The 27,108-nt window shown below is 38.8% G+C and overlaps 2 protein-coding genes across 3 annotated transcripts in view; both read left to right on the forward strand.

The window, feature by feature from the left end:
* dpf1 (D4, zinc and double PHD fingers family 1) overlaps nt 1–7,686 on the forward strand; it is a 38,490-nt gene extending 30,804 nt beyond the window's left edge. For both annotated transcript variants that reach the window (XM_040131807.1, XM_040131808.1), the window contains exons 9-12: nt 2,914–3,033; nt 5,687–5,799; nt 6,431–6,512; nt 7,616–7,686. In XM_040131807.1, coding sequence (XP_039987741.1) covers nt 2,914–3,033; nt 5,687–5,799; nt 6,431–6,512; nt 7,616–7,686 — 386 coding nt within the window. The remainder of the gene's footprint in view (nt 1–2,913; nt 3,034–5,686; nt 5,800–6,430; nt 6,513–7,615) is intronic.
* A 3,801-nt stretch (nt 7,687–11,487) lies between these two features.
* On the forward strand, nt 11,488–25,306 carry si:dkey-243k1.3 (endonuclease domain-containing 1 protein-like). Its single transcript, XM_040131225.1, has 6 exons — nt 11,488–11,536; nt 21,461–21,480; nt 21,598–21,698; nt 21,974–22,088; nt 22,361–22,517; nt 24,915–25,306. The coding sequence occupies exons 1-6, from the start codon at nt 11,488–11,490 to the stop codon at nt 25,304–25,306; spliced, it is 834 nt and encodes a 277-aa protein (XP_039987159.1).
* Nucleotides 25,307–27,108: the final 1,802 nt, after the last annotated feature.

The raw sequence follows: 27,108 nt of genomic DNA on the forward strand, positions 1-27,108 counted from the left end.
TACAAGAAGACAAAAACGTGTTTGCATTGGCTCCAGGCCTTCACGCCACATATGTCTCCACAGTTTTATACGTCCTTCTGCTAGACTCAGTAAGCAGCTGGCTGTGTTAGTTTCCTAAAAAGTAAATACATTTCCATACAGCTCAGTACCATGCTCATACTTTATTACAAGTGTCATTCTCCTCTTCACCTATTTTATTCTGTTCCCAGTTCATATGGAGCAGGAAACTCTTCACACATTTGGCACATAAGGTTCAAAGTCCTACTCTTTTAGCTGTGCTGGCGGTGTTGCTTAAGGGATAGCAATGTCTGTTGGTCAGTCCACCACTTTGGTTTATTGGATAAATTGCCATATAATTTGGTACATATATTCATATTCCCCTCTGGATGAACTATAACAACTTGGTGATACTACTTTGGTTTATGAATAAATAGATGATGGCATTCCTATCAGCCTCAACTGTACTTTGTGTTCAGTACTAATTTGCAAATGCTGGCATGCTAACACACCAAAATAAGATGGTGAACCTGGTAACCATTATACCTTGACTGTGTTTGAATTTACACCCTGGTTCCCTCACTCACTACTCCCCATATATTAGACTCTCACTCTCACTTGTTTACAATGAGCAGCAAATTCAGATGGCTGACGCTCATTCTGATTCGAGATTCTGTTATCATATTAGAAATATGATATGAAAGACCACACTAACTGTCTGATGATTTTTATAAAGAGGAAAAAATAACCCAGGAAATATCTCTCTAAACCCCCAGAGCACATAGGCCTAATGATGTGCAGGGAAAAAAATTCTATATCGAAAACTCTCTTCATCTGAAAAAGCTGACACCAGCAAGATCTCATAACATTATCACTGGCAAAAGAGATTATTGAGAATTATGAGGATGGAGCCATCTGTGTTTAAATACTACACTGTGAATTTCAGGTATGCTGGAGATAGAGTTCGTTCGTAGCCAAGGTCAAGACAACCAACTCAGTTCCGTATATCCACCTTTTGTTTTAAATCTGACTTACAGTAAAACTGTAGAACCAAAAATCATTGTGTACATCCTGGGAATGAGTATATTGTAAAGTACATTTGATTATTATTTCTGTTGATGGTTGATAAAAAACTTACGACGTTTGAGAGTGCAAAGCCCAGCACTAGAGTCCTATGCAGTAACATTCTCACAGTCTAAACGACAGCCTGTTTCTCATGGTTTTTGCTCAGCGTAACCCTGTTGAATTCTGCAGTAGCAGGTAGAGCTTATCGTTTCCCTCCCCTCCTCTGTTCTCTGTCTGTCTTTCTGTCTCTCATCCTGATCAGAGAGTTTTTTTTTTATTATTATTTTATTTCTTGGAGGATTAAAGTCAGACCCTGTGGAATAGAAACCCAATCTCTCTCTCTCTCTCTCGCTCTTTCTCTCTCTCACTCCTCCTTCCCTTCTCAACCCTCTTTTCCATCAAATTCACCCTGTCCTCATCCCCCTCCCCTCATGGCCAAACAAGACTCCACCCTGAAATATATGGATTAATGACCTCTCTGTGTCTCTCATGTGAACACACACACGCCCCACCAGTATCACCTACAGCACTGTCTGTCTGCATGCCCGTGTCTTTTGTCTTTCTGCAGGATGAATGGCTCTCTGTGCATATGTATATACCCAAATATACCTGTATAATCCACTTTTATTGAATTCACTGTTCCTCCGTCCTGCCTGATGAGTCACTGTTAAGGACCTGTCCAGTGCATTACATCTTAGAGACGGAAGCACACATACAGAATAGTCTGCAGTGGTTATGTGATTGCTTCCATTAAAGAGATTATGCAATCAACAGCAGTAAGACAGGCAGGCAGACCAACAGTCAGGCAGACAGGACGGGAGGATAGATGTGGAACACGTACACACACACATATATATACACAGCACTCAGGCAGGCAAGAGGAATTTCTCTCTTGTTAATAATTATTATGAAACGGCTTCATGTGGAGCACTTGCCTCTCCGCGCTCAGCATGACGGCAGGTCTGTCCCGACAGTCTCCCTTAGCTCACGGGTGCGCACGTGCGCACAGACACACACACAAACACTACTCTCTTGTTTTACATTAGTTGTGAGGACACTCTTTCGCATAATGCATTTCCCAGCCCCTTGCCCTAATCATAACCCTCAAACAGCCCTTTGAAGTTGTGACGATGGGCCTCACAACGATGGTTACAAACCAATATATGTCCACACAAACATAGAAAGACATGTACACACACACACACACACACACACACACACACACACACACACTCACACACTCACACACACTTCTGTACACTGCCTTTCTATGATTCCTCCTCTTCTTCCTCTCCTCCACTCCTGGCAATATTTACCAGACCCCATGGGCTCCCAGTGGACATCCCTCTCTGTTCCTCCCCGTCCCCTCCCCTCTCACGTCCTGGGTGAGCTGGGGTTTGGTGAGTCCCAGGCTCCAGCGCAGGCCTGCACCGATGCTTGTTTTTACCAAAGCAAACAGATGGAAAAAGAGAAAGCGATAGACAGAGCATTGTGCCCACCTGGGATGGTGTGCAGTCTGGCAACAGGGACTTAGTTACAGATCTTCTTTCTTCTCTTTGTCTTACATATCATGATTTTACCTCTAAATACTCCCTGTCAGTACAATACTCTGTCTATGATGTTTTCTCTTTCTCAGCACACCTTGGTGGTGGGCACTGTATTGATAGACTTTCCCTCTCCAATCTTTCTTTCTGTCTAGAGACTGATACGGCTCCCTCAGTCCAGGGCAACATTTCATAACACTGACTTATGAGTTTACACTCTTCATCCCCTACTTCCAAGAGCCCAGGAGGGATCAAGCTAAAATCCCCATTTTCCTTAAGCGTTTCTCTTTTCTTTTTCTTCTTCCAGCCAAGAAAGCGCCGGACGGTTCAGTGATTGCCAATGGCTACTGCGACTTCTGCCTTGGAGGCTCAAAGAAGACTGGCTGTCCCGAAGACCTTATCTCCTGTGCGGACTGTGGACGCTCAGGTAGGGCACCGCTGAAGGGGATGATTGGCAGGAGGAAGGCGGTCCTCTGTTGATGCACAATTTCGCCTCCTTTGTGGAGTATAGATTTCGTATCTACTACATAACTAAATGCAAGTTTCACTTCCTGTAACGTTTAAAATGGATGGACCATACCGGTGTTTTTTTGTTTCAGCCCATCTACTACAAATCATGTACAGTATAATAAGTGGTATTAATAACCATTTGCTGTAATGTTCTTAGATTTTTGAGCTTGTTGACCCTTCTAGCTCGCTATTGGTTTCCATTTTTTGCTACAGTTTGAAAACCAATTTGCAGAGATTTGAAACTGACCTGAGATAGTGGCCCTGAAGGACAAAATACATAGACTGAAAGCATAAACCTTATTGGAGATTCTCCAGATAAAAATACAAATACCAAATAATATACATACAGAAGTAGTTAAGTAAAGTTGGTAATGCTAACCCACTAACGTTAGCTAATAACTTAGCATCACCTCAGACTATCTGTGACTTTTAGCACTTACCTTAACACTAGCCTACAGAAGGTATCTATAAAGTTTGAATTGGTAATTAAGCATACTACTTTGGTTGGTTATTGTCCTTAAAGGCCATTGAAAACAAAAATGAAAGTCATGTCTGCTTTCATTTGCGTAAATTATGTATTTGGAGTAGGGTTAAATGCAGATTGATTAGAAATCTCTGCTGCATTGCAATTCGGCAATAGCATAACTTACAAACTAAAATGTGATGTTTTTTCTTTTCTTAACTTATTTTCTGCAAGTTGACTTTCCTTCTGTATGGAAAGGAATAGAAATCCTTTGCTACCTGAAAGGTAGAAAGCACATTAAAACTTCTTAAACAATATGGCATGCTTTGGAAAACAATGGCTGTAATTTACAATGTACTAAATTCTTCTCTGCAAGAAGAATTTCTCATTTTCTCAAGCACACTTCTGTTGCTACTTGAGAGGCGTAAAAGTGGCAGGAATTTAAATCAACTTTAAAATCTTATTTCGAAAATATCAATACCCAATAAGAAAGTGCTATTCTATATACAATATAATGAATTTCTCATGATTGATAACACTTGAATTGTAGTTGAGAGCAGGATTTTGGATTTTGTAAAGTTTTGTATAATAAATGTCAAATAGAGTAGATAAATCACATGAAATGCAATTTAAGATATTCAACAAATTGCATGCAGCTCCCAGTATATGCAATACACTGATGATACATGCTATGCAGTATATCAGAAGTGCAAAAACACTCTGGCATGACTTGTCAAACTACTGTTTCCAAGGTCAGGAATGAACTTTCATGAATTTCATTCTCAATCTGGCACAAATTTTTATTTAATGTGGTCATGTCCATTGATCACAGTGTTGTCAAACAGACATTTCTTGGCATTAAATATTCATGTATTCAATAAATGTGATCTTGGTGTGACCTTCGTGTCTGGCAAAAACACAAAATTGTTTGAAAGCTTGTTGCACACCTTTCAATCCTGGCTTTTTGTTCATCAACCTACCTTACATTTGTAATATTATAAACCACTGTCTATTTCTTCTTTTGAGAGAGTCTCCCATGTATTACAAGGAACTTAGATGAATTTGTGAGAGAATGGTCTCCCCTTAGTATGTATTTTGGTTGTGTAGTAAATTTCATTGGAGTAGAGTTTAAGTATGATTTTTTTTATATGGTTGTATTATTTTTTGTTTGTTCTGGTTACATGTATACATGCAGAGATTGCAGTGTATATAATGCAGAATTTGTATACTTATTGCATGTACTGTATATATTTTCACCACATGTTTTTTTTCATCTGAAAATAAAAAAGAGAACCAAAAATGATGTATGTGACTTGTAGTGAATGGGCTAAAGCATCCAAAACATTGGTATGGTCCGCTTCTTTATAACCACTCACAAAGAAGACAAATGAAGGTCAGGAAATGAGGATGACATAATATTTCTATTTACGTGATCATGTAACAGCGAGTACCAGGAAAAACTAAAATAAACAGACATTGATAATTATTTAAACGGCAATTTAAATGGACTGCACTAGCCAAGGACAATTTATTTTCCTGTTATAGTGGCTAAATTGTCATTTCAGAATTGTTATTACTTTATTGAAATTCAAACATTTTGTAGTTTTCAAAACCAAATCAAAAGCAAACTTATGATAGAATTTCATGAGATTGCTCAAATAAAATTCTTGTTTCTTCACCATTGCTAAATAGCATAACTTTTCCACAACTCTGATGAATGATGAATGTATATTCAGGAAAAATGCTGTCCAAAAAAATTCTTTCAGTTATCTCAAGTAATATAATGTTTGCATCTGCAAAACACCACTGTTGAATTCCCCTTCAAATATAAATAAATCACACGTATGAAGCAAACAAACGGATGGAGAGATAGAATAGGTGGATAATGGATAAATGTCCTCAGAATACAGAAAGTGATAGTGAAAAACATTGTGGGTGTGTGCTTGTGTGTGTGTGTGTGTGTGTGTGTGTGTGTGTGTGTGTGTGTGTGTGTGTGTGTGCGTGTGCGTGTGCGCGTGTGTATGGGCGTGTGTTTGTGTACGTGTGCGTGTGCGTGTGCGTGTGTGTGTGTGTGTGTGTGTGTGTATGTGTGTGTGTGTGCACTCAGGCCACCCATCCTGTCTGCAGTTCACAGTGAACATGACGGCTGCGGTGAGGACTTATCGCTGGCAGTGCATCGAGTGCAAGTCCTGCAGCCTGTGTGGCACCTCTGAGAATGACGTAGGATCTCACTTTATACTACATGTTAACACATGTGGCTGCACACACACAAACACACACACACACACACACGTAAACACACTAAACATATATACTCTAGTATATACCTGGAAAACCTAAGTTCTTGTTTAAAGTTTTAAACAGTTTTGTTTAGGGCATTTTGATATATAAACCTTGTAAGAATAACAGTCCAATAGTGATTCAGGGGCTAGTTTAGATACAGTGCCTTGCTCTCAGGCTGAATATGCAAGAGTGGGTCCCTCTGACTGGATGGTGATGAAGGATGATGTCTAACCACTGGGCTCTACTGTTGCCTAATTAGTCTCACTGGAATGAAGCAGCTCTAAACCTGTGAGAGAACTTTGAATCAAAAAATACAGTATATACATAAATATATATATATAGTTCCTTTGCTTACAAGAATAAAGAAGTTCAATTAAGGGAAGTTCACAATTTAAAAATAACCAAGAGAAATGTATATCACACTCTAACTCTTTGATTCATATTTATACAAATTCATATCTTCAAGTATTATACACATTAAATGAGTGGTGTTCTGTCCTAAGCTTTGATTTCAAATCTGTCCCTTCATAATGACATCTGTTTATCTGGTTATTCTCTTCTGTTCCAGGACCAGCTGTTGTTTTGTGATGATTGTGACAGAGGCTACCACATGTACTGTCTGAGCCCTCCCATGTCTGAACCACCAGAGGGTATGTATAACAAAGAGCAGAAATCCAGAGATACTGCACACCAGGAGTTCTCGAGTGTTCAGACCTGTATTTGGTCAGTCTGCAAAGCCCCAGGAGACTTTTACTTTTTAGTACAAAATTATGTAACTGGCTGTACTGTAGGTGGGGAGACAATCACAGTGAGGAGAGTGAGACCTCAGGTCAAAACAGTCAGTCGACAGGTACTAGGTAGTGAAAAAGTGTGTGGGGGGGGGCACAGGACTCTACATCTCTTTGTTGGAGCATCTTAATCTGAATAAACTAAACTGAAAGGGTCCTGATACTGTGTCTATGATCACAAGAAAGGACCAGGTAACTCTATTCAAATCAAACTGTCATGTGTCTACTACACATAAGATGGCTGCCTTAGGGTGTTTGATGGTGTTGTCATGGAAATGAGTAGTAGAAAAGATAATCTGTTTCCATGGCAAGAGTGTCACTTGGCTGAACATACAGTAGCAGTGCCACTTGTGTTCAACACTCACTAACAGTGTCATGCTCTGCCCACACATGCGACACTTTTGATTCACAAGAAACATCTTTGAAATTCATGTACAGTATAAAAATATGCACCAATCAGCCACAACATTAAAACCATGTGTATGTATACAGATGGGTCCAAAAGTCTGAGAACACTTTCCTATTCATGGGAATGAATATATATATATAAAACATTAAAACCGCTTACCAGTTTCAATGTTGTGGTTGATTGTCTATATTTTTATACTGTATATACTGTACTGTGCTTAATGCTCACACAACACCTTTAGGCGCATTACAGCAGGGTGTACATTCTCTTTGTATAAAGGTTATAAGTTGCATTTTAACATCTGTCTCAAGTAGATGTTTAATTATTGTTACAAATCCCATGCCAAAATCCAAACCGAACTAGTCGTCAAATCCCCTGCATCACCACGGGCACAGCATGTGATGTTTCACCATGGGGCTTTAATTTACAGTGTTACTTGTTACTTAATGCTCTGTCTGAAATAAGGAATTAATCCACAAGGCTTTACAATAGTAGTGATTGAACTTTCGATCTGTGATGTGCTCTGTGTGTGTGTGTGTTTGTGTGTGTTGTGCAGGGAGCTGGAGCTGTCATCTGTGTCTGAGACAACTGAAGGAGAAGGCCTCAGCCTACATCACCCTCACTTAATCTGCGAGGCTGTGCCTCATCCTCCCGGCCCCTTCATCCTCTCCCAAACCACTTCTCCGTCACCCCTCTCTGTGCCTCAGCTGCCCCTCCTCTTCTGATCTACTCGCCACCACTCCTTCTACAGTTTGTCCCCGTGACCTTTGACACGACTGAGCAAACAGCACCCACAGCGCCATATCCATTCTTGATCCCATTCTCCAGTGGCGAGCCAACCTCCTTCCTTTTGTGTCACTCACATTCCCTGTTGTGCTCGAGCTGACCCCCCCCCCCACCTCTCCCAACCCCTTGCTGCTCTGTCTCGTCTCAACAGAGGAATTCATCAGCTGGCAATAAGTTTGCTAGCGAGAAACACACTCCAGCCTGCCAAGGGCACTTCAGAGGCATACTGTTCCACAGGAACCCTCTTAAGGGCCCTCGGAAGAACCCTAATGATCTTCAGCTGACAGTCAGTCAAGAAGAGAATGAGGATTCATAAGATGGATAGGTGTTACGCCGAGGACAGGGCGTGTAAGACCCTGGATAACCACAGAGCAGTATGTTAGCCAACTGTGAAATATACACCGAACCAAAATTTCATAAACTCCCTCTGTCCTTTACCGTGTATGGCAGAGCTGAGCTGTTGAACTCTGCTCCGTTTTGTGTCTGCAGGGCTTGCTGCCCCGCGCAGTTTCAAAGGGGGAGTGAATTGTACAGAATTAAGACTGATTCTCTATCTTCACACATTTGAAAACTCCCCTTACTGGCAAACAATGAGCGACTGGTCAGGAACTCAGACCATCTTTGACCTCTCCCTGTCCTCTCTCCTTGCATGAGGTTTCCACAAATTAATGATGCATTTTGGGATTGACACTGAAGACCTTAGTGTTCAGATGTCATCCTCAGATGAGAGGAGAGATGGTTTATTCTCAAATCAGTTATCTCTGATCAAACAGTGTATTTAAAAATTTAGGCTTAGCATCTCTCACAAATCCTTTACCTGACCTCTATTCACCCTTCCCTTCTATGAAACACTGACTGTGAAGCCAATGCAAGACTGAAATGCTCCTGGTGCTTGGTGTGTATTAACTTTGTGTGAAGAATGTAGGATTGAAGTGTGGACAATGCAGATCTTTGTCTGGCCCATGCTGAGGCCTAAAAACTCCTTTTTTATGATTCCTTTTTTTTTTTTTCATTTGCATGTTGTTATCTTAATTGTTTTTAAAGACTTTTAATTGAAATTGAAAAGAAAGCACACTTAATTCGCAATAATGTGTTTGTGATATGAACTGTTTTGGCCAAACTGGGTGTGTTTTAAAATCTATGTGTGTCTGTGTGTCTGTTTATGTGAGTTTATCTGAGCGCTACTGTAATTGTAGCCAGCTCCATACTAGGTGGGATCTGTGAGAGGATTTTGAGCAGCAGGAAGGTCATGTGAATGTAAGGAAAGTCAGCATTTTTCTGTTTAGGCATTCTGAGGTGGGACAAAAACATTGTTATGCAAGTCTCTGGTCTTGTCAGTGTAGTTCTAAATCAAGATGAACAACTGTTAAAGGAATAGTCTGACATTTTGGGTAAAACATGCAGAAACCAAAGAGTCAAAAAGACAAGTTGTGGTTTTCCAGTGTATTATGTGCCATATTATTTTTAGAAGTGACTCCAGGAAGTTACAGCACTCAGCCAAGACATATTCTGGTACGTTACCCTTTGTAAAACCGTAATTTGTCCCTTTGACCCTTTTTACGGATGAAACAAATGAGCTGTAACGTGTTTACTAGTGAGCTTTAGAGGGGCTGGTGGGCCGATTTTGTTACCTTTGGACTGAGCCGGGGTAGCTGTTTCCTCCGCTTTCCAGTCTGAATGCAAAGTTAAGCTAACTGTCTAATCTTCTTATATAACTGTCGACAATATATAGCGAATAAGCGTATTTCCCAAAATGTCAGACTATTAACTTAACCTCCTTACCTAACATCAAGTCCGAATACAGAACACTGAATTTTGAGTCGTCAAAAGTCACGATCTCCTCACCAAGTTTAATGCCATTTCAAACATTAACCGTATAGTCACATCAGCATTTTATTTATTCCTACTAGGGTACTACCCATATGAATACTTTCTTATCTAACAATCTCTGAATTTTCTACATTCAGGAGACTTAATTTGGATAGATATCATGATGCTAAATTCTTTGTTACTAGTTTAAAGCAGTATTCCATCCAAAATAAGTCCTTTTAAGATCAAATTTGCCTTGAAAGGTGGCTTTTATCAGACACTAAACCACCACGTAACTTAATCCACCTCTCCGCTTTATTTTTATAAAGTCTAAACAGTCATATTGTCACCATAATATGGCTAAATACGCTGCTTCTGTTCGACACTGTTTGACAGTAGCATTTAATAACATCATTTTTGATCACTGGCCTTGGTTACGGTACCAAACGGCTAAATGAAGTCATAAGACATTTGAAGTCAAAGTCATATGTCAGGTTGAACTAGCCTGCTAGTTTGCCAGCTCTGTTTCTCACCAAGTGAAACTAGTTGTTTCTATCATGTTCCGCAAAACACGAGGCCATCTATATTGTGAGAGTAAAACATTGCCAAGAGAAAATGTTTTTTAAAAATTTCTGCTACCTGCCAGTCTGCGCTGCACGTTAAAATCCAGTATAATAAATCAGCCGTTGAAGACCAAGCTGAAATGTCAAGGCTGAGTTTTTCAAATAGGAATTGATCTAGCCTGCCAGCCAGCATGCATTTTTTTGAGTTTGCACTTATATTTTTTCTTTTAACCCAAAGGCCCATTATATTATCCTCAGCCAGTTTAAATGTAATTCTCAAGGCAACTTTAATGGACATAGTACAAGACAGCTGAAGTTGAGGTACTGGTTTAAGAGGATGTTTTCAACATTTCTGAATTGTTCAAATAGTATAGAGAAGGTATCCATCTAGTGATTTGTGAGCTTTAACCTCTGAGAAACATCTGTAAATAGGGGATTGAATTAAGGGCAACAAATTGCCATTTCATACACTATTTCATATTCTTGTGTACATATCAAAGTATGAAACAGCTTGAGTTCAGTTGGTTTTGGTTTGAAAGACCATCTCAGTTTAATGCCACATCACATCTCTTAAAGGAAACTTGCAAGATCAGATGGCTTGTGAGAACGTACCTGACCTGTAATTGTGTTTGCCATCTGATACAGAACGACATTAGGTGCAAATACTGTGCTACCCCTCAATCCAGTGTAACTCCACTAATGCATAAATGACACCTGAAATGTTTCTGATTTCATATTTTGATATTGCCAGTATTGCTTTTTTAAATAATGATGAGAAATAACCTTTAACTTCTATTAATTTCCTGTTCGTTTCCTTGTTTGGTTTTGTAATCTGTCTTTTTCACATTTTGCACAGTGTTGCTCAATTTTGCCTCTGTGTGTATGTGTGTGTATCTGTATATGCGTGTGCGTATAATCACTTATGATTACTGGAAAGTCGGAGAAAAACAAACCAAACCAAAATAGTGAATTATTATTTTCTTTTCAGTGGAACCACTTGCATGGCAGAGCACTGCTAGAAGATTGTAATGACGAGGATAGATTACAACGAAAGCGTCCGTAAATGCACACATTTCACACAAGGCACTTGGATTAAGAGGTATGCTGTTTCTGCACTGTAATATCAGTGTAATATTTGCCAACAAAACCAGTAGTATTCAATCAAAAAATGTTTATTTCCATGAACCAATCAGAGCTAACATCTAGATTTGAAGTGTGTTTGAGTGGTAAAGAGTAAATGGATGTTGATGATGATTGTTGATTGAATATAATGGGCATGTTTGTGTGGGTGGACGATGATGACGATGACGATGTCTATGGTGACTGAAAAGCCTTTATTTTGGGAGCCGTCCTGGCACATAATAGGAGAAGCATGGTGGAGTCAAACCAATTTTGATTGTACTATCTAAGGAGGGTGGGGAAGCCATGTTGGGGTTTTGGAAGGGTGGGTATCAGTGTGATTATTCAGTGAAACCTGAGCCTTCCCTTTGTACAAATGGACGAAAGTGGTGGTGATGATGGGGGGGGGGGGTCAAACAAAGCCGTACCAGGAACCTCCAGGCCTCAAGTTGACGCCATAACCCCCATCTCCCCACATTTTAGGGTGTTGGGGTGGCTCGGACAGAGGGTTGAGACTTTGGGCCGTTCATGGCCTCTCTTGTACATTGTTGTTCTGTGATCTTGCTTGCACTGTTTTGTTTTTTTTCATTTCCCAAAAATAAGAAACTAATTGTAGGTATGTATGTGTGCGAGTGCGGGTGCATTGTTTATTTTTAATCTTTACATTTTTTCAACGTGATTGTCTGTTGTAAACAACACTGGATAAAGATGAGTTTTTAATTTGTATTTTTTACCTTGAGAGGAAGATTAAATCTTCATGGACATTTTTTAACCCCTGCTCCCTCCCCCTTTCCTCCCTCTCTCTCTCTTTCTCTGTCTGGTGCCTGGGAATGCTTTGAAATGTGGACTGTGACCGCATTGCTGTCATCACTGCTGTCAGTCATTCTCTGTGAATTCATCCAGCTTTCTCAATTTACCCAGTTTTTTCTCTCTTCCCTCAACTCATTTTTTCCATTAAAACGATGAGATTGAAAAACGACCTCTACCTTTGTGTTGTCATTGTGTATGTGTGTGTGTGCTTGTGTTTGTGCAAAGTGCGTTTATTTGTTCTAGCTCCTGTGGAATAAATTACTGAATAATGGTGTGTTTTTGGACAGTAGTCAGTCTGTCTGTCTGCTCGTCTGGTTGTCTGCATTGTTGCCAACTAGGGCAGCTTACCAGTCAGTTTGACTATTTTTTTTCTCAGGTGGGGAGGACTTTCTAGCCCACACAATTCTTCCCTAACATGCAGTTTTTATTTGCAGGCTGGGAGCTAGGGCCAACACCAACCATTCTTTCCTCTTTGCACTGAGCAGATAACAATCTATCAAAGCAGTGTTTTCAAAGTCAGCTTTCAAACCCTTGAATAACTAATTATCATTTCCAATTTAATACACTTTGCAGCTAAAACACATTCACCAGAACCCTTCTTTTTTCTTTTTTTGCAGAGCACTCCAAAAATATACTAGCCTTTTCATGTATTTGAAAAAGGAACAAATTGGCTATGAATTGACAAAAGATTAAGGGACAGCATTGTTTTGCTTATGTAGCTGACCTGAAAAACTGGGAATGGGGGACAAAAGAGCCCCATTGTCCACAATTGTTTTCGAACAACCCTGCAGAGGAAAATACACTTTGCTATTCAGGGCAGGTACAGTTTTGCTATTTGTGATGTATTCCTGGAGATGAGACATTCATCATAGCTGCTGTGTTGGCCAGACCTGGCTGAGCAACAGCAGCAGGGTGAAGTCAAGCTGATCAACAATTCCATTCTTTTCCTTCCCTGCTTCCTTCCAGAAGCTAGAAAACCGAAAACTAGTGCACACTTGGCTCCTTGGGGGAATATAGGTATTTTTAACAATATGCTCCGAAAAAACCAATTCCTCCATCCATCCTTTGGCAGTGCTCCAACCTTATCCAAAATCCTGCACACCACCCCCAACCCCCGCCGTCCTGTGCATACAGAAACCCACATACAAATGCACACACACACACACACACACACACACATACATACACTCAGACATGTGGGCACACAAACATGCACTTTTACGCACATAGTCTGGTTTCATGCACACACATACACAGCCTAGAGCCCTCATCTTCTTATGAGCTTCATTACTCTGACCCCAGTCTCCCTTTCATATCTCTGAGGATGTTTATCCAGGGTGTGTGTGTGTGTGTGTGTGTGTGTGTGTGTGTGTGTGTGTGTGTGTGTGTGTGTGTGTGTGTGTGTGTTTTCCGCTCAATACCCAATAGAATATGAGTATTTATATTTATATACATTTTTATACATTTTATTTATATTTATTTTGGGCCCAGAGTAGGCACAAGTGTGTATGTGTGTGTGTTTGTGTGTATGTGCAAGGACGTGTATACTGTATATCAGTGTGAATACTGTACAATGTGTATGAAGCGTGTATGTGTGTGTGTGTGTGTGTGTGTGTGTGTGTGTGTGTAAGCGTGTGTGTGTGTGCGTATGTCCATGTGTGTGTATGACTTCCAAGCCAATTACCACATCTCCCAGACAGACTGAGACTGCCTAGACCCTGCCAGCCAATCAGAAAGGGGCTGCGCACTGCCGGGCCGGAGACGGTTGCTATGGAAACCAGGAGGCCTGTTTGCATGGTGGCTGATGGAAGAGTGATGGATTACAGTAATAGGATGGAGGGAGGGAAGGAAGGAGGAAGACAGGGAAAGAGGAAAGAAGGAAGGAAGTGTAGGAAGAGGTGAGAAAGGGAGAAAGAGAAAGGAAGAGGGAGAGAGAAAGAGAGAAAATGACGGGAGGAGGGAAGGGATTGACAAGGGGAGGTGAGAAGGAGGAAGGAAGGAGGGAGACAGACTCATACGTAAAGATATTGGAAATGTATGAACGCATCTGAAACGAAGAGACTTAAAAAGATAAAAAAGAAGAATGAGAGAAAATGATAAAGGAGTGGGGGAGGAGTGGAGGTGGTGGTGGTGGGGGTTATTGGGAATGGGGGGTTGGTGGGGTGGAGGGGGCATATGTGGTGTGTGATTGAATTCCTCTATTTCCTTCTTCTGTCTGGGCTGAGATGTGTGTCTGGCCATCTGTCCTTGGAGCAGACAGAGAGGTAAGTGTGTGAAAAGATGCAGTCTCACCTTTTTGCTTCCTCAGCAACACTGCAGTCAGGCTGTACCAGAACTATGTGTGTGTTTCCACCCAGTCTCTAAAACCTGCGTCAACTGAAACTATAATATGAAGGCCAAGATGACACACTTAAAGAAATACATTTCCCCATGTTTTTGAAAATCTTACTATGAAAAATCCCAAAGCAGTGTTAAACCCAATTATAGGAATACAACTTACTTTATTTTCAGTGTAGAAATTGTCCTGATGCCTTATTGTACAGAAAATACAAAAAGCAGGCTTGAACAGATTGATTTTTAACCCATGTGTTGTGTTGACATTGGCTTTTTTTCTTCATTGTTTGGGATTCCACTGACCTCAATGCTGTATATGTAAAAAAATTAAAAAAAAAAAAAAAAAAAAAAGTAAAAATCAACCACCTTTTGTATTCAAGTGTACTTTTATCTTCTCTCCTAAAACTCAATATGTAGAGAAGTAATGTAGCTGTAACTCTTACCTTTGCAATAAACCAGGTCTTGATCATTTGATGAAGGTGATAAAACATGGAGGTAACCAATAAAGTGTAATTATTTTATGTTATATATTTATGTTATGTGCGCAATGCATCAGCAATTATATATTAAGGTTGTTTGCCAAAGAGTCATTCACACACAAAACGTACAGTATGTTATCCTATGTAGTGACGTTACTTATGTTTGGGGCCAATTACGCCACTGGTTCCCAACCTATTTGGCTTGTGACCCTTTCTCACAGGTCATCACATTTTTCACTCGTTTCATCTGAATCATTTTCAAAGGTAAAGTCATCCAGTGATCCTCAAAAAACAATATTAGAGGAAAGCATTAAAAAGTAAGCATAATATGATGTAGTATAATAATGTGATTTTTTTTTCCTTCACAAAACACTCTCCCCTCAGGGTACATTTAGTAGCTGTTCAATCTTTAACATGAACTTCCTCAGCAGATAAAGTTTCTCCAGCTGACACGTTCACTTTTAAGTCAACATTGAAGAGAAATTATTAAAGTGCTAAAAAGAAAATACCTTTAGCAAAAACAAAACAATAAAAACCAAATCCATGACAACTAGACCCCTCCTTCTAATGAGGAAAATCATATGATATGATCAAAAGCTCCAGAGCAGCTACTCAGTGGACCTTGAGGTGACATGGTTTGTGTACTTCTGTTTTCATGGTAAAAAATTTGAAATAGAAATTGAACCTCAGTGTTTTTTCTGTTAATCACTAATTAGACCACAGAGAGGTCAAGCTTCAAGCTTCCTATTCAGCCTCTAATGAATATAGTCTAAAAAATACCAATAAATACCAAATACCAAAAAACAAACTCCAATTACAGAAATCAAAATACACTTATTTAGGATTTGGGGGGTTAGTGCTGCATAAAAAGTACTGTTGATGCATGTGAAAAACCATTGCAGTAAACCAGTTTTTACAGTCAGGGTCTCTGAGACCCCAAACAGGAGTAATGCATCATTTTCTGTAGCGCACTCCTGACGCATGTCATCGGTTCAAAATCATGTTTATAAGCAACTCTCATAGAATTAGGAAAAAGTCATGGTGTATTAAGCTAAAAAAAACATTGTCAAGTCGGTTTTTCGAGCTGTTACAGTGAGCTCTAGGATCCCAAACAGAACATAAGGGTTAATGCAAATAACTAAATAATCTTGTTCTAAAAGCTGTAGTACAAGTTCACAAACAAATTAAAATGCCGACTACTTAGTACAATCATCCCCCAACAATAACCTTCATTATCCACATTGGATCTATATAACCCGAGAGCCCAAAGCCAATTAACAATCAAATCAAATAATTAGCGTTCTAACTAGCCAGTCCCATTTAACAACATTTAAACAGAGATTTTTGTTTCCTGGTCTGTAGTCTCTCGCTCACACAGTTTTCTTGTTGAGCCCCACTGAAGTCCCTCTCGCTGACAGACAGTGACTGAGGATGCTTTTGAGGCAGGGATTAGGCTAAATCTGTGTCTGGGGAAAGCAACTCTGTGTGATCTTTTCAAGCGACAAAGCGCTATTCAAGTCAATTAAAGATGCAGTCCACTCAAATTAACTTCTGGGCCAAATCAAAAACATGAAAAGACAGTACTAAAATCCATCATAATCGTGATTCAATCCGTTCTCTTGTCATTTAGTGTCATCTTTAATGATTATCTGCCACAATTCGCACTTTGAAGGCGTTTTTGGCTTTGAAGCCATCTACGGAGTCAAAACTGTAATTTACTTGTTCTGAGTGTTGATAACACAGCCTATCGATGACTGGATCATCAGTTTGGAGAATGAGTATTATCCAGGTGAATGATCACTTGAATATTCTACAATGCAATAGTGTTCAAAAGAACAAACAGACTTCCGAGGTGAACTTAAAATAATGATCCAACACTGCAACCTAGAGGCAGACTTAAGCAACAACACTGTCTTTCACCAAACACAAATAAAGACAGTATTACCTACCTTATTTGTGCAACATCAGTCAATCAAATACACACAGCTTATAACGGCTTATTTAATGATCATTATTTGAGTCCTTACTTTGACTGCCTTTTCTCCCATCTCTGGATGTTTACACTATTTACATCTGAAATTAGATGGAAAACCAAACAGTATGGATCATTAATAACTACTGACTAAAGCAGTTACACTGAGAAAACACACTTATAACACTTTGTAGTGCCGTGTTGGGTCTTGCAGTCATGTACTGTGAGATTTGCACTAATTGGTAAATATAAAAAATGAGGGCCAGTAGAGTAATGGGAAAATACAAGGCGGATTTAATAAAGCCTCGGTCTCTTTATCTTGTCCCTGATGTTTTCTGTGTTTTCTCCTGCACCCACCAGCCTGTGTGGTTTTACTCCAATTCAGTATTATTCAACCTTTAGTGTCCACTTTTTACTCTAAGAGATTTTTAGGAATGACTGACCATAACTTTATATATCAAACTAACCTTGTTGATGAGTGCAGGGAAACCTATTGTGAGAATTAAGGGGCAGCCTCAGCACAGCCTCCATAAACTAGCTCTAGTTTTAAGCAGCAATTTGGCATCTACATTTGCATGGAGAACTTGAAAACTCAGACAGAACCAGAGATTTAAACCCAGGATTGTTTTGTCGCAAGGCAACAGAAGTAATCACTTTTTATTTTTAGATTAATTTAGAACATTTTTTTTAAAAATTTGATTTATTTATTTAATTTTGTTTCACTAAATACACAAATGAACATTCTTCAAAACTACTTTTTCCAAATTGTAAAAAAGTTATTTATAGTAATTTTCCCGTCTTTCTTTCAATACATTTATTTGTTGCATCACTTTCCGCTGTCAAGGGATCGTGCATTTCTTTATATACGCTGTGAAGTTTTCACATTCATACTTCCACAACAAATTTATGTGAGTGTGCAATCATCTCTTCAAGTATGTCATGCGCCGTACACAGTGGTGGAAAGTGACTTGGTAAATTTACTCAATTACTGTACTAAAACACAGTTTTGAGGTACTTGTACTTGTATTTCCATTTCATGCCACTGCTTACTTCTATTCCACAACATTTCAGAGTAAAATATTGTATTTTTTACTCAGCTACATTTATCTAACTGCTATATTTACTACGAGCTACTTTTCAGATTAAGACTTTACATAGAAAAACATATGATAAGTTTATGAAATACAATACACTTCCTCTCTACACATCCAAGTTGGTTTCATTAAGATAACTGTTTTAGGCCCAAAGATGTAAAATAATCCAATATTACACAAAAAAGCAAAGATTAGAGAAAAATCCAACGGATGAATACAGAGTTGGAAAAAGTACTAGTTACACATTAATACATCAGTAGTAACAATCTAATCATGAAACATATAAAAAATCATATAACACTCAGGTGTTAGTCAGCAGAAAAATTACTGTTAGTTTTCATACTTTAAGAACATTTTGCTGCTTATACTTTTATACTTTCACTTGAGTAATACTTTGAATGCAGGACTTTTAATTGTAATGGAGTATTTTTAGATTGTTGTACTGGTACTTTTACTTGAGTAAAGAGTACTTTTAATGTAAATGAGAGGTTTAGTATGTAACAACTGTGTGTTGTTTGTGTTGTTTGTGTGAGTTTGCGTGTTTATGTGTTTATAAAATATTGTTAAAATACTGTTAAAAAGCATCGGCACAATTTACATGAAAAAGTAAAACAACCCGTGCAAAGAAAAACCAAGACAAATATTCAGAAACCAGAAGAGTAATGTTAGGGTCTGAATATGCACCAACAAAAAATCTTCACAAACAGTAATTATCCCAATTCCACACATGAAAATTATAATTATAAATGTGGGACTTGCACCTAACGCACAGCAACACAGCTTGGTTCAGCTGTCCACATATAACTGAGAGGAGTGTTTTCATGTGACACAAAGGGACTGTTTACTTGTCAGTGTGGAAAAGGATACGTATCAAAAACCTAGAGAACCAGTGGCTGTAAAAAGTACTCAGATCCTTTCCTTAAGTAAAAATACCGATACAACACTGTAAAAATACTCTGCTACATATTAAAATTTTCCATTCAAAATCTTACTCAAATACAAGTATGCAAGTAAATCAGGAAAATGTACTGAAAGTCTCAAAAGTAAAAGTACTCAATGCAGAAAAATGGCCGATGTGAGCGTTATACTATTATATGATATACAGTATCATTAGATTATTATTCTTCATTTATTAATGAATAAGCCACATTTTACTGCTGTAGTTTGTTGAGCTGGAGCTAATTTTTTAACTATTTTAAATAGGTCTGCGACTAATGATTATTTTCCATATGAATTAATCTGCTGATTATGTTCTCGATTAAAGAACCAATTGTCTTGTTCTGAATATTCAGAAAATAGTGACAAATGCAAATTACAATTACACAGAACCCAAAGTGACACCTTCACAGTGCTTGTCTTGTCCAACCAATAGTCCAAACCTTAAAAATAACAAAAATAAATTAAAATTAAAAGGAGTAGCAGCAAATCCTGGTAATTTATAATCATCATCAATACAAGCATCATATTTCAGAGGCACTTACAGTGATTTCAATTAATTATAGTGGAATAGAAGTACAAGGTGGTACCAAAACCTTGAAATTTTGGTGTAAGAAAAAAAAAACCAAGCAGCTGCAGAACATTTCACTGAAAAAAGTAACCGCCCAGCCTCTTCTGTTAAATATAGAAGAAATTGAAACGGTGAATAGAAATTGAAACGGTATCTCTGTCAAAGAAAGGGGTGATTCAGAAAAGTTTCTCCTTAAGAGGGAGGAGTTCTTGAGGGAGGAGTTCTTGGGCACTTTAACCCTCAGAGGGTTAAAGTGCCCATTTATATGAAGAACTAGATTCTAATCCATTTTTACGCCATCCCACTGGAGTGTATTTGTTCTCAAAAAACCATGACATTTTGGAAACAAGAATACATTTAGCAAAAGAATGGATTTGTTAAGGTCAGCCATAGATTGATTTGGAAATTAGTAAGCTTATCCATAAAATTGAGAGATAAATAAAGGTTTGACTATATTGCATTTTGAAAAATAAGGTTACAAAGAGTATAGAATTTCCTAAATTGAGATTCAACCTTTTTACCCACTGATTGCTTCAGAAAGGATATTTTGAGGAGTTGTTTGTGATATTTAAAGTTTTGTATTTGTGGTCATTTATATTTCTCTTGCAAATTTCTGTATCCACTTGTAACAAATGTTGTATTTTGTGAAACCAAATAAAACAGGTGATAGTAGTGTATCGATGGCAGCTATGGTGATCTACAGTATATGCCACATGATTGATTGATCAACTCTGTATAAGGACATTGAAAACAACCGCAGACACCACGCTGATGAAGACATGATAGCCTAAAAACAAATGGTGAATAAAGCGTGGAGTACTGGAGAAGAGCAATGCTTTCATTTTGGCAAGCCTCCAGTCTGCTGATGTGTCCTTGAGCAACAACACAGATCTCCTTACAAGCTCCAGCAAGTCATTTGGGGTAGTTTTGTGTGATGGGAGTCTAAGTCAGTACACTGCGAGGCTTCCACATGTTAGGTTTATGCAAAGCTTTTGCCTCGATCGTGGGAAAAACAGCACATGAAAAGATATCTCAGTGTTACCTAACCATAAGCTGTAGATTTTGAGTGCACATGTGGTAAATATTCCAGGAGTGTTGTGCCGCCTTAGAACTCACAAATAGATTTAATGCGGTGACTAGTCAAATGCATTGAAACATATTCAGTTTAAATATCTCACAATCATCATGAAACTATCTGTCTGACCTACAGGACCTGAGTAAACTTATCTTTTTCCAAGAAATTAGGCAGTAGCTTAAAATAGACAGTTATGTATTGGAAATGTGCTGGTGCTTGTATAGAGTAGCAGAAAATAGAAACATGTGAAAGTACCTCAAATTGTACTTAAATAGAGTACTTGGATGACGTGACACACTGTCATAGTGATAACACATAACAATGTCCTCATGATATGCAGGATATTGTCTCATATACTTCACATATTCCACTGGGACTCATACTTGTGAGGTGCTAATTTTAGCATTTTTCTGAATCATTATTACACACTCGTCCTTGCTCGTCCACATCCACACCTAGAGTGGTAGCCAAATCCAGGTTCATCCCAGATAAATTTCACATGTTAACAGGAATACAGATAAAACGAGAGGACAAACAAGGCGAGAGGTGAGGGGAAGTATTATATAAGAGCCAGTTTCGGCTCAGAAGAGACTGTGGTAGCAGGCGGTTGCATCAGCAGGTGATGTGAAATACACACATACAAACACAGCTGGCAGAAAAAAACTGATCCTCCTTCCATTGGATGCCTAAGCTTTTACAGTAGACCTAATAACTGTATACTGAATGTTTTCTATTTTGTTCTATTAGACTCAAGGGGGCCTTTGAGAATCCCTGGTACCAAAAGTTGTGACAGTAATGCAGACCTTTGTAACTTCATGTGCTCTTCTCCTGTTCCTCTTTTCTGCCCATGCAGATGTTGTGGAACGCTTCGAGGTTTGTTACCTCCCTTTATTTAAAGACTTCAAGGAAGATTAAATCTGTGTGTGTGTGTGTGTGTGTTGTGTAAGGGGTTCACTTAGGAGCCTGTATTATTTTGTTATTTTGTCCCAGGATGTGCCAGAATGCGTGATGTACTTCTACAAAGAGAAGGTGCCAGAGTGGGGGGCCTCTACAAGCGGTGCTGCCCGTCTCTGTCAGCGCTTTGCCAACAGGTAATTAAAGGGTGGAAAGTGGAATTTAGATACTACTGTGTATATGACACTATAATGTGAGTTTATCCAGTTAGATGTAAAGTATGTAGCTTGGTTCCTTTCCTAATGCATCTTTGTCATTCAATTTCAATTGATCATTTGGATCTTAAAAAATCTGACATTTTTGCTATAATCTTGCCACTTAATATTTTCAGCATTAAATGTTTCTTTGGCTTGTATTTTCAATAGCAAGGCTTCTGATCTCTCAAACAATTTGCTTTATTTTTCTCCATCAGGTACCACTTTGCCACACTGTATGACACAAACCATCGCATTGCTGTCTACTCTGCCTATCATTTCCAGTCGAGCAATGGAGGTGGCAGGGAGAGGAGGTGGTTTGTAGAACCTCAGGTTGGTACCGCATGTGTTTGTTCATTATGTGGGCATCTACTGATTCGGTCAAATCATCATCATCAGTCACTGCCATAGATATCAAGTATGTAGAGCAGTAATGTGTTTATTGTGCCTTGTCTGTTCTTTCAGTAGATTTTTTGGGGTTGTAAATAATCATGTGCATAATGGACTTGTATCTTTTATATGATATTCTAGGGGGAACGGTGCTTGCATTTGGCCAAGTGACACCGTCTGAATGTATAAAGTTGAGTTTTTGATGTGCCTTATAGCTGGTTAACTTGTCCTGGCAAGCGGAGATGAAGGATGGCTACTGGCTGGGGAAGGACCACCCTGGGGTCTACCAAGGAGAGAGACAGGCTCTGAATGAAGACTACACACACTCTGGCTTTGACCGTGGTCACCTTAACCCCAACGGACACCATGCAGGTGGGAGAGGTTGAACACTGGTGGGGTTTTTTGGCAGTAGCCACCAGCCGAGGGTTTCAGAGTCCAGCGGAGATGATGCACAGTATTGGAGACCTCTGATTACATGATTTTGTTTATTACTTTAGATCCATGTTCTCGCAATCTATAAATACAGACTTCGTCCAGTCCCATTCCCACATACTGTATTCACATACTTATCATTTAAATCAATATGTGATTTATTAACTGATATGAAATAAAAAAATAAATGATTAGCACACAAAATATCCAACAAACTATAATTAAATTGGAGAAGGCATTTTCAGTGATTATCCCGCCACCAGACAAGGGCCCTATCTGCAGCTGATAACCCTGATTCTATACGTTTATTTACTTGATATTTGGAGATGATGTGTAAACACAATAAGTAATATTCTATCGTTGCTGAAAAGAAAAACACTTACGTTGATCTTCAAGGTCATATTTATTACACTAAATCAGGTACCACCGTTGCCCAAGTGTATTTGCTGCAAGCTTATCAAGTGCAACACACGAAGAATTCAGCAACTTCCTGGTCACACAAATCGGAAAGATTAAATATCAAATTACAAAATTTAGGTTCATTTAGTGCAATAAACACAAAATATACACACATTAGTACATAAAAATTCAGCTATACATATCTACACAGATACACGTGCATATGTCAAACATATCCTGTTGTCACCAGCATTTATCAAACAGGTGTGGTCTACTTTTGAGAGTGAACATCATCTTTTCTGATACCATGTACAAGGAAATTTCTTCAACAAACTTGGAGATCTGCACTTTTCCATAACAAAGCATTTATTACCACGGCAACCACGGCCAGTTTGATAAACCGCACCTTGTTTCTTATGGGAAGAAGGATGTCAGATATGTCAGATATGGGAATCTCTTTAATTATCTCCAATATCTAGCCCCAGTAATGTTCTAATTTATTACATTTTCATATCATGTAAATAAGGTTACCCGTCTCTATTTGCATCTGGGGCAAAGCTCTAAAATTGATTCATTTATCCTATGGAGTCTTTCTAGTGTAAATAAGGTTCTGTGGATAATGTTGAACTGAAAGAGCTTATGACAGCTATTATTTGAGAAGGTTAGTGCCTTCTCACATAGTGATTCCCAGTCACCATCTTCAAAAGTACAGTCAAGGTCCTGCTCCCATTTGGTCCTAGTGTTTAGGGGTTTAGTCTCTGTGACATCCATAATTCTGTTATATGTTAAGGACAAAATGCCTCAGGGGTGTTTGATATCTTTTAGAATTTCATCAATTGGGAGGGGCTGTAAGGGAGTGGAGTTTCCTCCCAGAAATGAACTTATGAAGTGCTTTGAAGAAATTAGTAATTGGGAGGTGGAAGGTTCTGCATAACTGTTCAAATCAACCTTTGCAGTTTCTTGAAAAAATTCCTATGTATAGATATGGGGAGGGTTGGAAACAAGTGAAGAAATTTAGGTAGGACTTTCATCTAAATACAGTTCACACCTTTGCAAATGTTGGTCAAAAGTATGTAGTTAGCAGGCATCCGGTTATAGTGACTATAAAAAATATTTTTATAATAACAATGTATGATATGATAGTTTGAAAACAATGTGAAAGGGGTCTCTCTCCCTCGGCTTTATGGAGCTCTACAGTGAGTTTCAGCTCATAGTTTAGCTGACCTTCAAATGGACTCTTTTGGTTAATTCTCACTGCTCTCATAATTTAATTTTCAGATCTTGCTGTTTTCAGAGAAAAAACTGTAAAATATGCTTGGAATATACTTCTTACTATCTGTACATATACCTGTACACATAGTGGAGCATTTAGCAGTTTATTTCCAAATATTTCCCTCAGGAGCTGAACAAAAAGAGAGTAGATATTGGCCTTACACTGTGGTCCTGCACAGAAACAAAACTCGAAATTAATGATAATGTTGCTCTGTGATCTGTAACTGCTGAATGTGTTAATAAATAATGCTAATAGCTAAGTCTGCCATATCAACTTACACGACGATGATGTGTCAGTGTCGTGTTCACAACTTGTTTCTGCTGCCCCAAGTAACCCAAAATAAATATTGCAGGTTTAATGTTAAGGATAGGCCCATATGTAGTAAGCATTATCTTCAAGACTGCGGCTGATTTATTCTTGGATATTGACCTTCTTTGGTTATTGTGCCTTTAAATAATCCACTCTGTAATTTAAAGTAATAATTTTGGTGACATTTTTAAACCTTGTAGAATGAGAATCACTCAGCCACTACTAAACATATCTTTCACTCTCTCTCCTTTCTCTACCGCTCTGCATCCTAACCTAACATTATTTCTCTGGACCCAGGACCTGTAAACGTATTTCTTGCATAATTAACTGTAATTCTGCATCCCTCTCTCTTACAGTCCCTAGCCGCAATGCCACCTTCACCCTGACCAATGTGGTCCCTCAGAACCCCAAACTGAACCAGAATGCCTGGAGGATCCATGAGTCCCAGCTCACCCACCTTTTCCAGACCAAGTGCTCCAAGGCCTATGTGCTGGTTGGGGCCATTCCCTCTGCAGACAACTGGATTGTCAAAAACAATGTGAGGCGTGTCAACATCCCAGACTACCTGTGGAATGCCTATTGCTGTGTGGACAACAATGGTAGGCCCCTTCAGAGTGGTGCTGCCACAGCAAGGAACACTGAAGCCAACTGGGTGGAGAAGCGCTCTCTGGAAGAACTGGGAGAATTCCTGCAGCAGTTCTCCAATCAACCAGTGGGGGAGCTGTTTTACAACAGCTGCAGGGTATGAAAGATTAGCTCAGGGATGATGAAAAAACAACTTTAATTTTACATTAGATTTTTATAACCACCAAAGGCTATTTTTGATATCGATTCTAATGTGGTAATACAGTAAAAACATATTTAGTTTGATACTGTTGTCAGCATGGTGTACTGTATATAACCATTTAAAAGCAACAAGACTAATGCATCCATTATCGCTCGTCTCATCAAACAACAAATAGATGAATAAAAATAACCAGCAGACGGATAAAGTTGCTGTTTATTGGTGTCTTTTTCATTGATAGTCAAATATCAATATAGGCAACTGACAAACATATTGTCCATCTTATTAACACAGCCTGAATCCCTAACTGTAATATGGTGTATCACTTAATTAAATAATGAAATTAATTTTCTTGTCTTGTCTAAAATGAGCCACCCCTTCAAGGTTACAGTATAAAGTAACTTTTCACATGGAGCTTATGATTCATCAGTGAAAGACATATGTTGCTTACTGATCCACAAAAGAAACATCCACCTATCTGTAAGAGTATTAGAACCAATATGACCCTGAAAGAAGACCCTAGATTTACTTTTTTATTTGGAATATGCTTTTTACTTATAAATGGCTCATACTAGTTCTGTGAAATTGCAAATTCCCTAATGCATCCAGCAGCAAATGACAAGTTGAGAGGCTGCAATCATGTGACTAAGTGATCAATTTGTGCAATTCGGCACCAATTGTTGACCGCAGCAGAGGGATTAACGTTGCATTACCAAACAAACATCTTCCCTAGTTTTTTTGTGGATTTGGTTTTAACTTTCGTAGCAACATTTTTGGCTTGACAGCCAAAGTGCACAGTTATGTGCACATGTGCACATGCACAGTTATGTGTGTATGTGTGCATTTGCTCCATACACTCCTGGTCTTTTCCATACACACAAATGCACACTCAAATAGTTTGACTCTGCAAAACGTTTACTTCATTCAATATGGATATGCTCATATAAATAAATGGACAATAACCTGTAATTTGTTACCCTGTTTGAACCAACTATCTGCTGGAAACCATCTTCAAACTTGAGATTTTGTAACTCTGTCCTTTCAGTTTGTTCATTTAGGGACTTACTGTTCCCTGCAGCTAATAAATTGATGCTTTATGACAGAGCCACAGCAATGCTCTAGCATTAACCTACAGGATATTAAAACCTACTCAAAACTTTTGGTTGTATATAGCATCACTTCACTCTCAGATGTGCATCATCTTGGTAACGAGAGGTTTATGCACTGCAACCCTACTATAATATCCCGCTCTGTGTAATTGTTAACAGACTGTTCTAGCTGACAAAGTCTGATCACGTCCTGCATTGACATTCTCAGTTACCTGAGGAATACTTGCTCTTCTATTTTTCCTGACATATCGCACTAATGCGCGAGCATCACTATTTTTGCAAAATTTGCATGGAAACATCAGATCTGACCTTGACATTGGTAGGGCTATGTCCCTACTGTCCATACCCAAATCTATGCCTAGAGGTGATGGCTCATTTGGGGCACGTGGGGCAAAGCCCTCCACAAAGTTTTGTTTTAATGGTACTGTTAACTTGTTACATAGAAATGAATATAATTCTGGGTTAATTAATGACATTGAAAAATCCTTGGATGCGTCAAGATTCTACATTTTAAGGTCAGTGGCTGGATAGAATACTTTTAAATTGGTATTTAATATTTTGCTTGGCAAAAGAGAGGGCGCTTTGTTGGGATAGTCTCATGCTCACAATGTCAAGTGCCCAGAGTGTGTGAAAACAACAATACATATGCCCAAAGCC

This window comes from Xiphias gladius, chromosome 7, assembly GCF_016859285.1.
Source record: "Xiphias gladius isolate SHS-SW01 ecotype Sanya breed wild chromosome 7, ASM1685928v1, whole genome shotgun sequence".
Classification (NCBI taxonomy): domain Eukaryota; kingdom Metazoa; phylum Chordata; class Actinopteri; order Istiophoriformes; family Xiphiidae; genus Xiphias; species Xiphias gladius.

Coding starts and splice junctions, on each gene's coding strand:
- si:dkey-243k1.3 (XM_040131225.1), top strand. CDS start 11,488: ATGGGCATGTTTGTGTGGGTGGACGATGATGACGATGACGATGTCTAT. Junction 22,089..22,360: donor GGTGGTTTGTAGAACCTCAG/GTTGGTACCGCA, acceptor TGTGCCTTATAG/CTGGTTAACTTGTCCTGGCA. Junction 22,518..24,914: donor CCCCAACGGACACCATGCAG/GTGGGAGAGGTT, acceptor TCTCTCTTACAG/TCCCTAGCCGCAATGCCACC.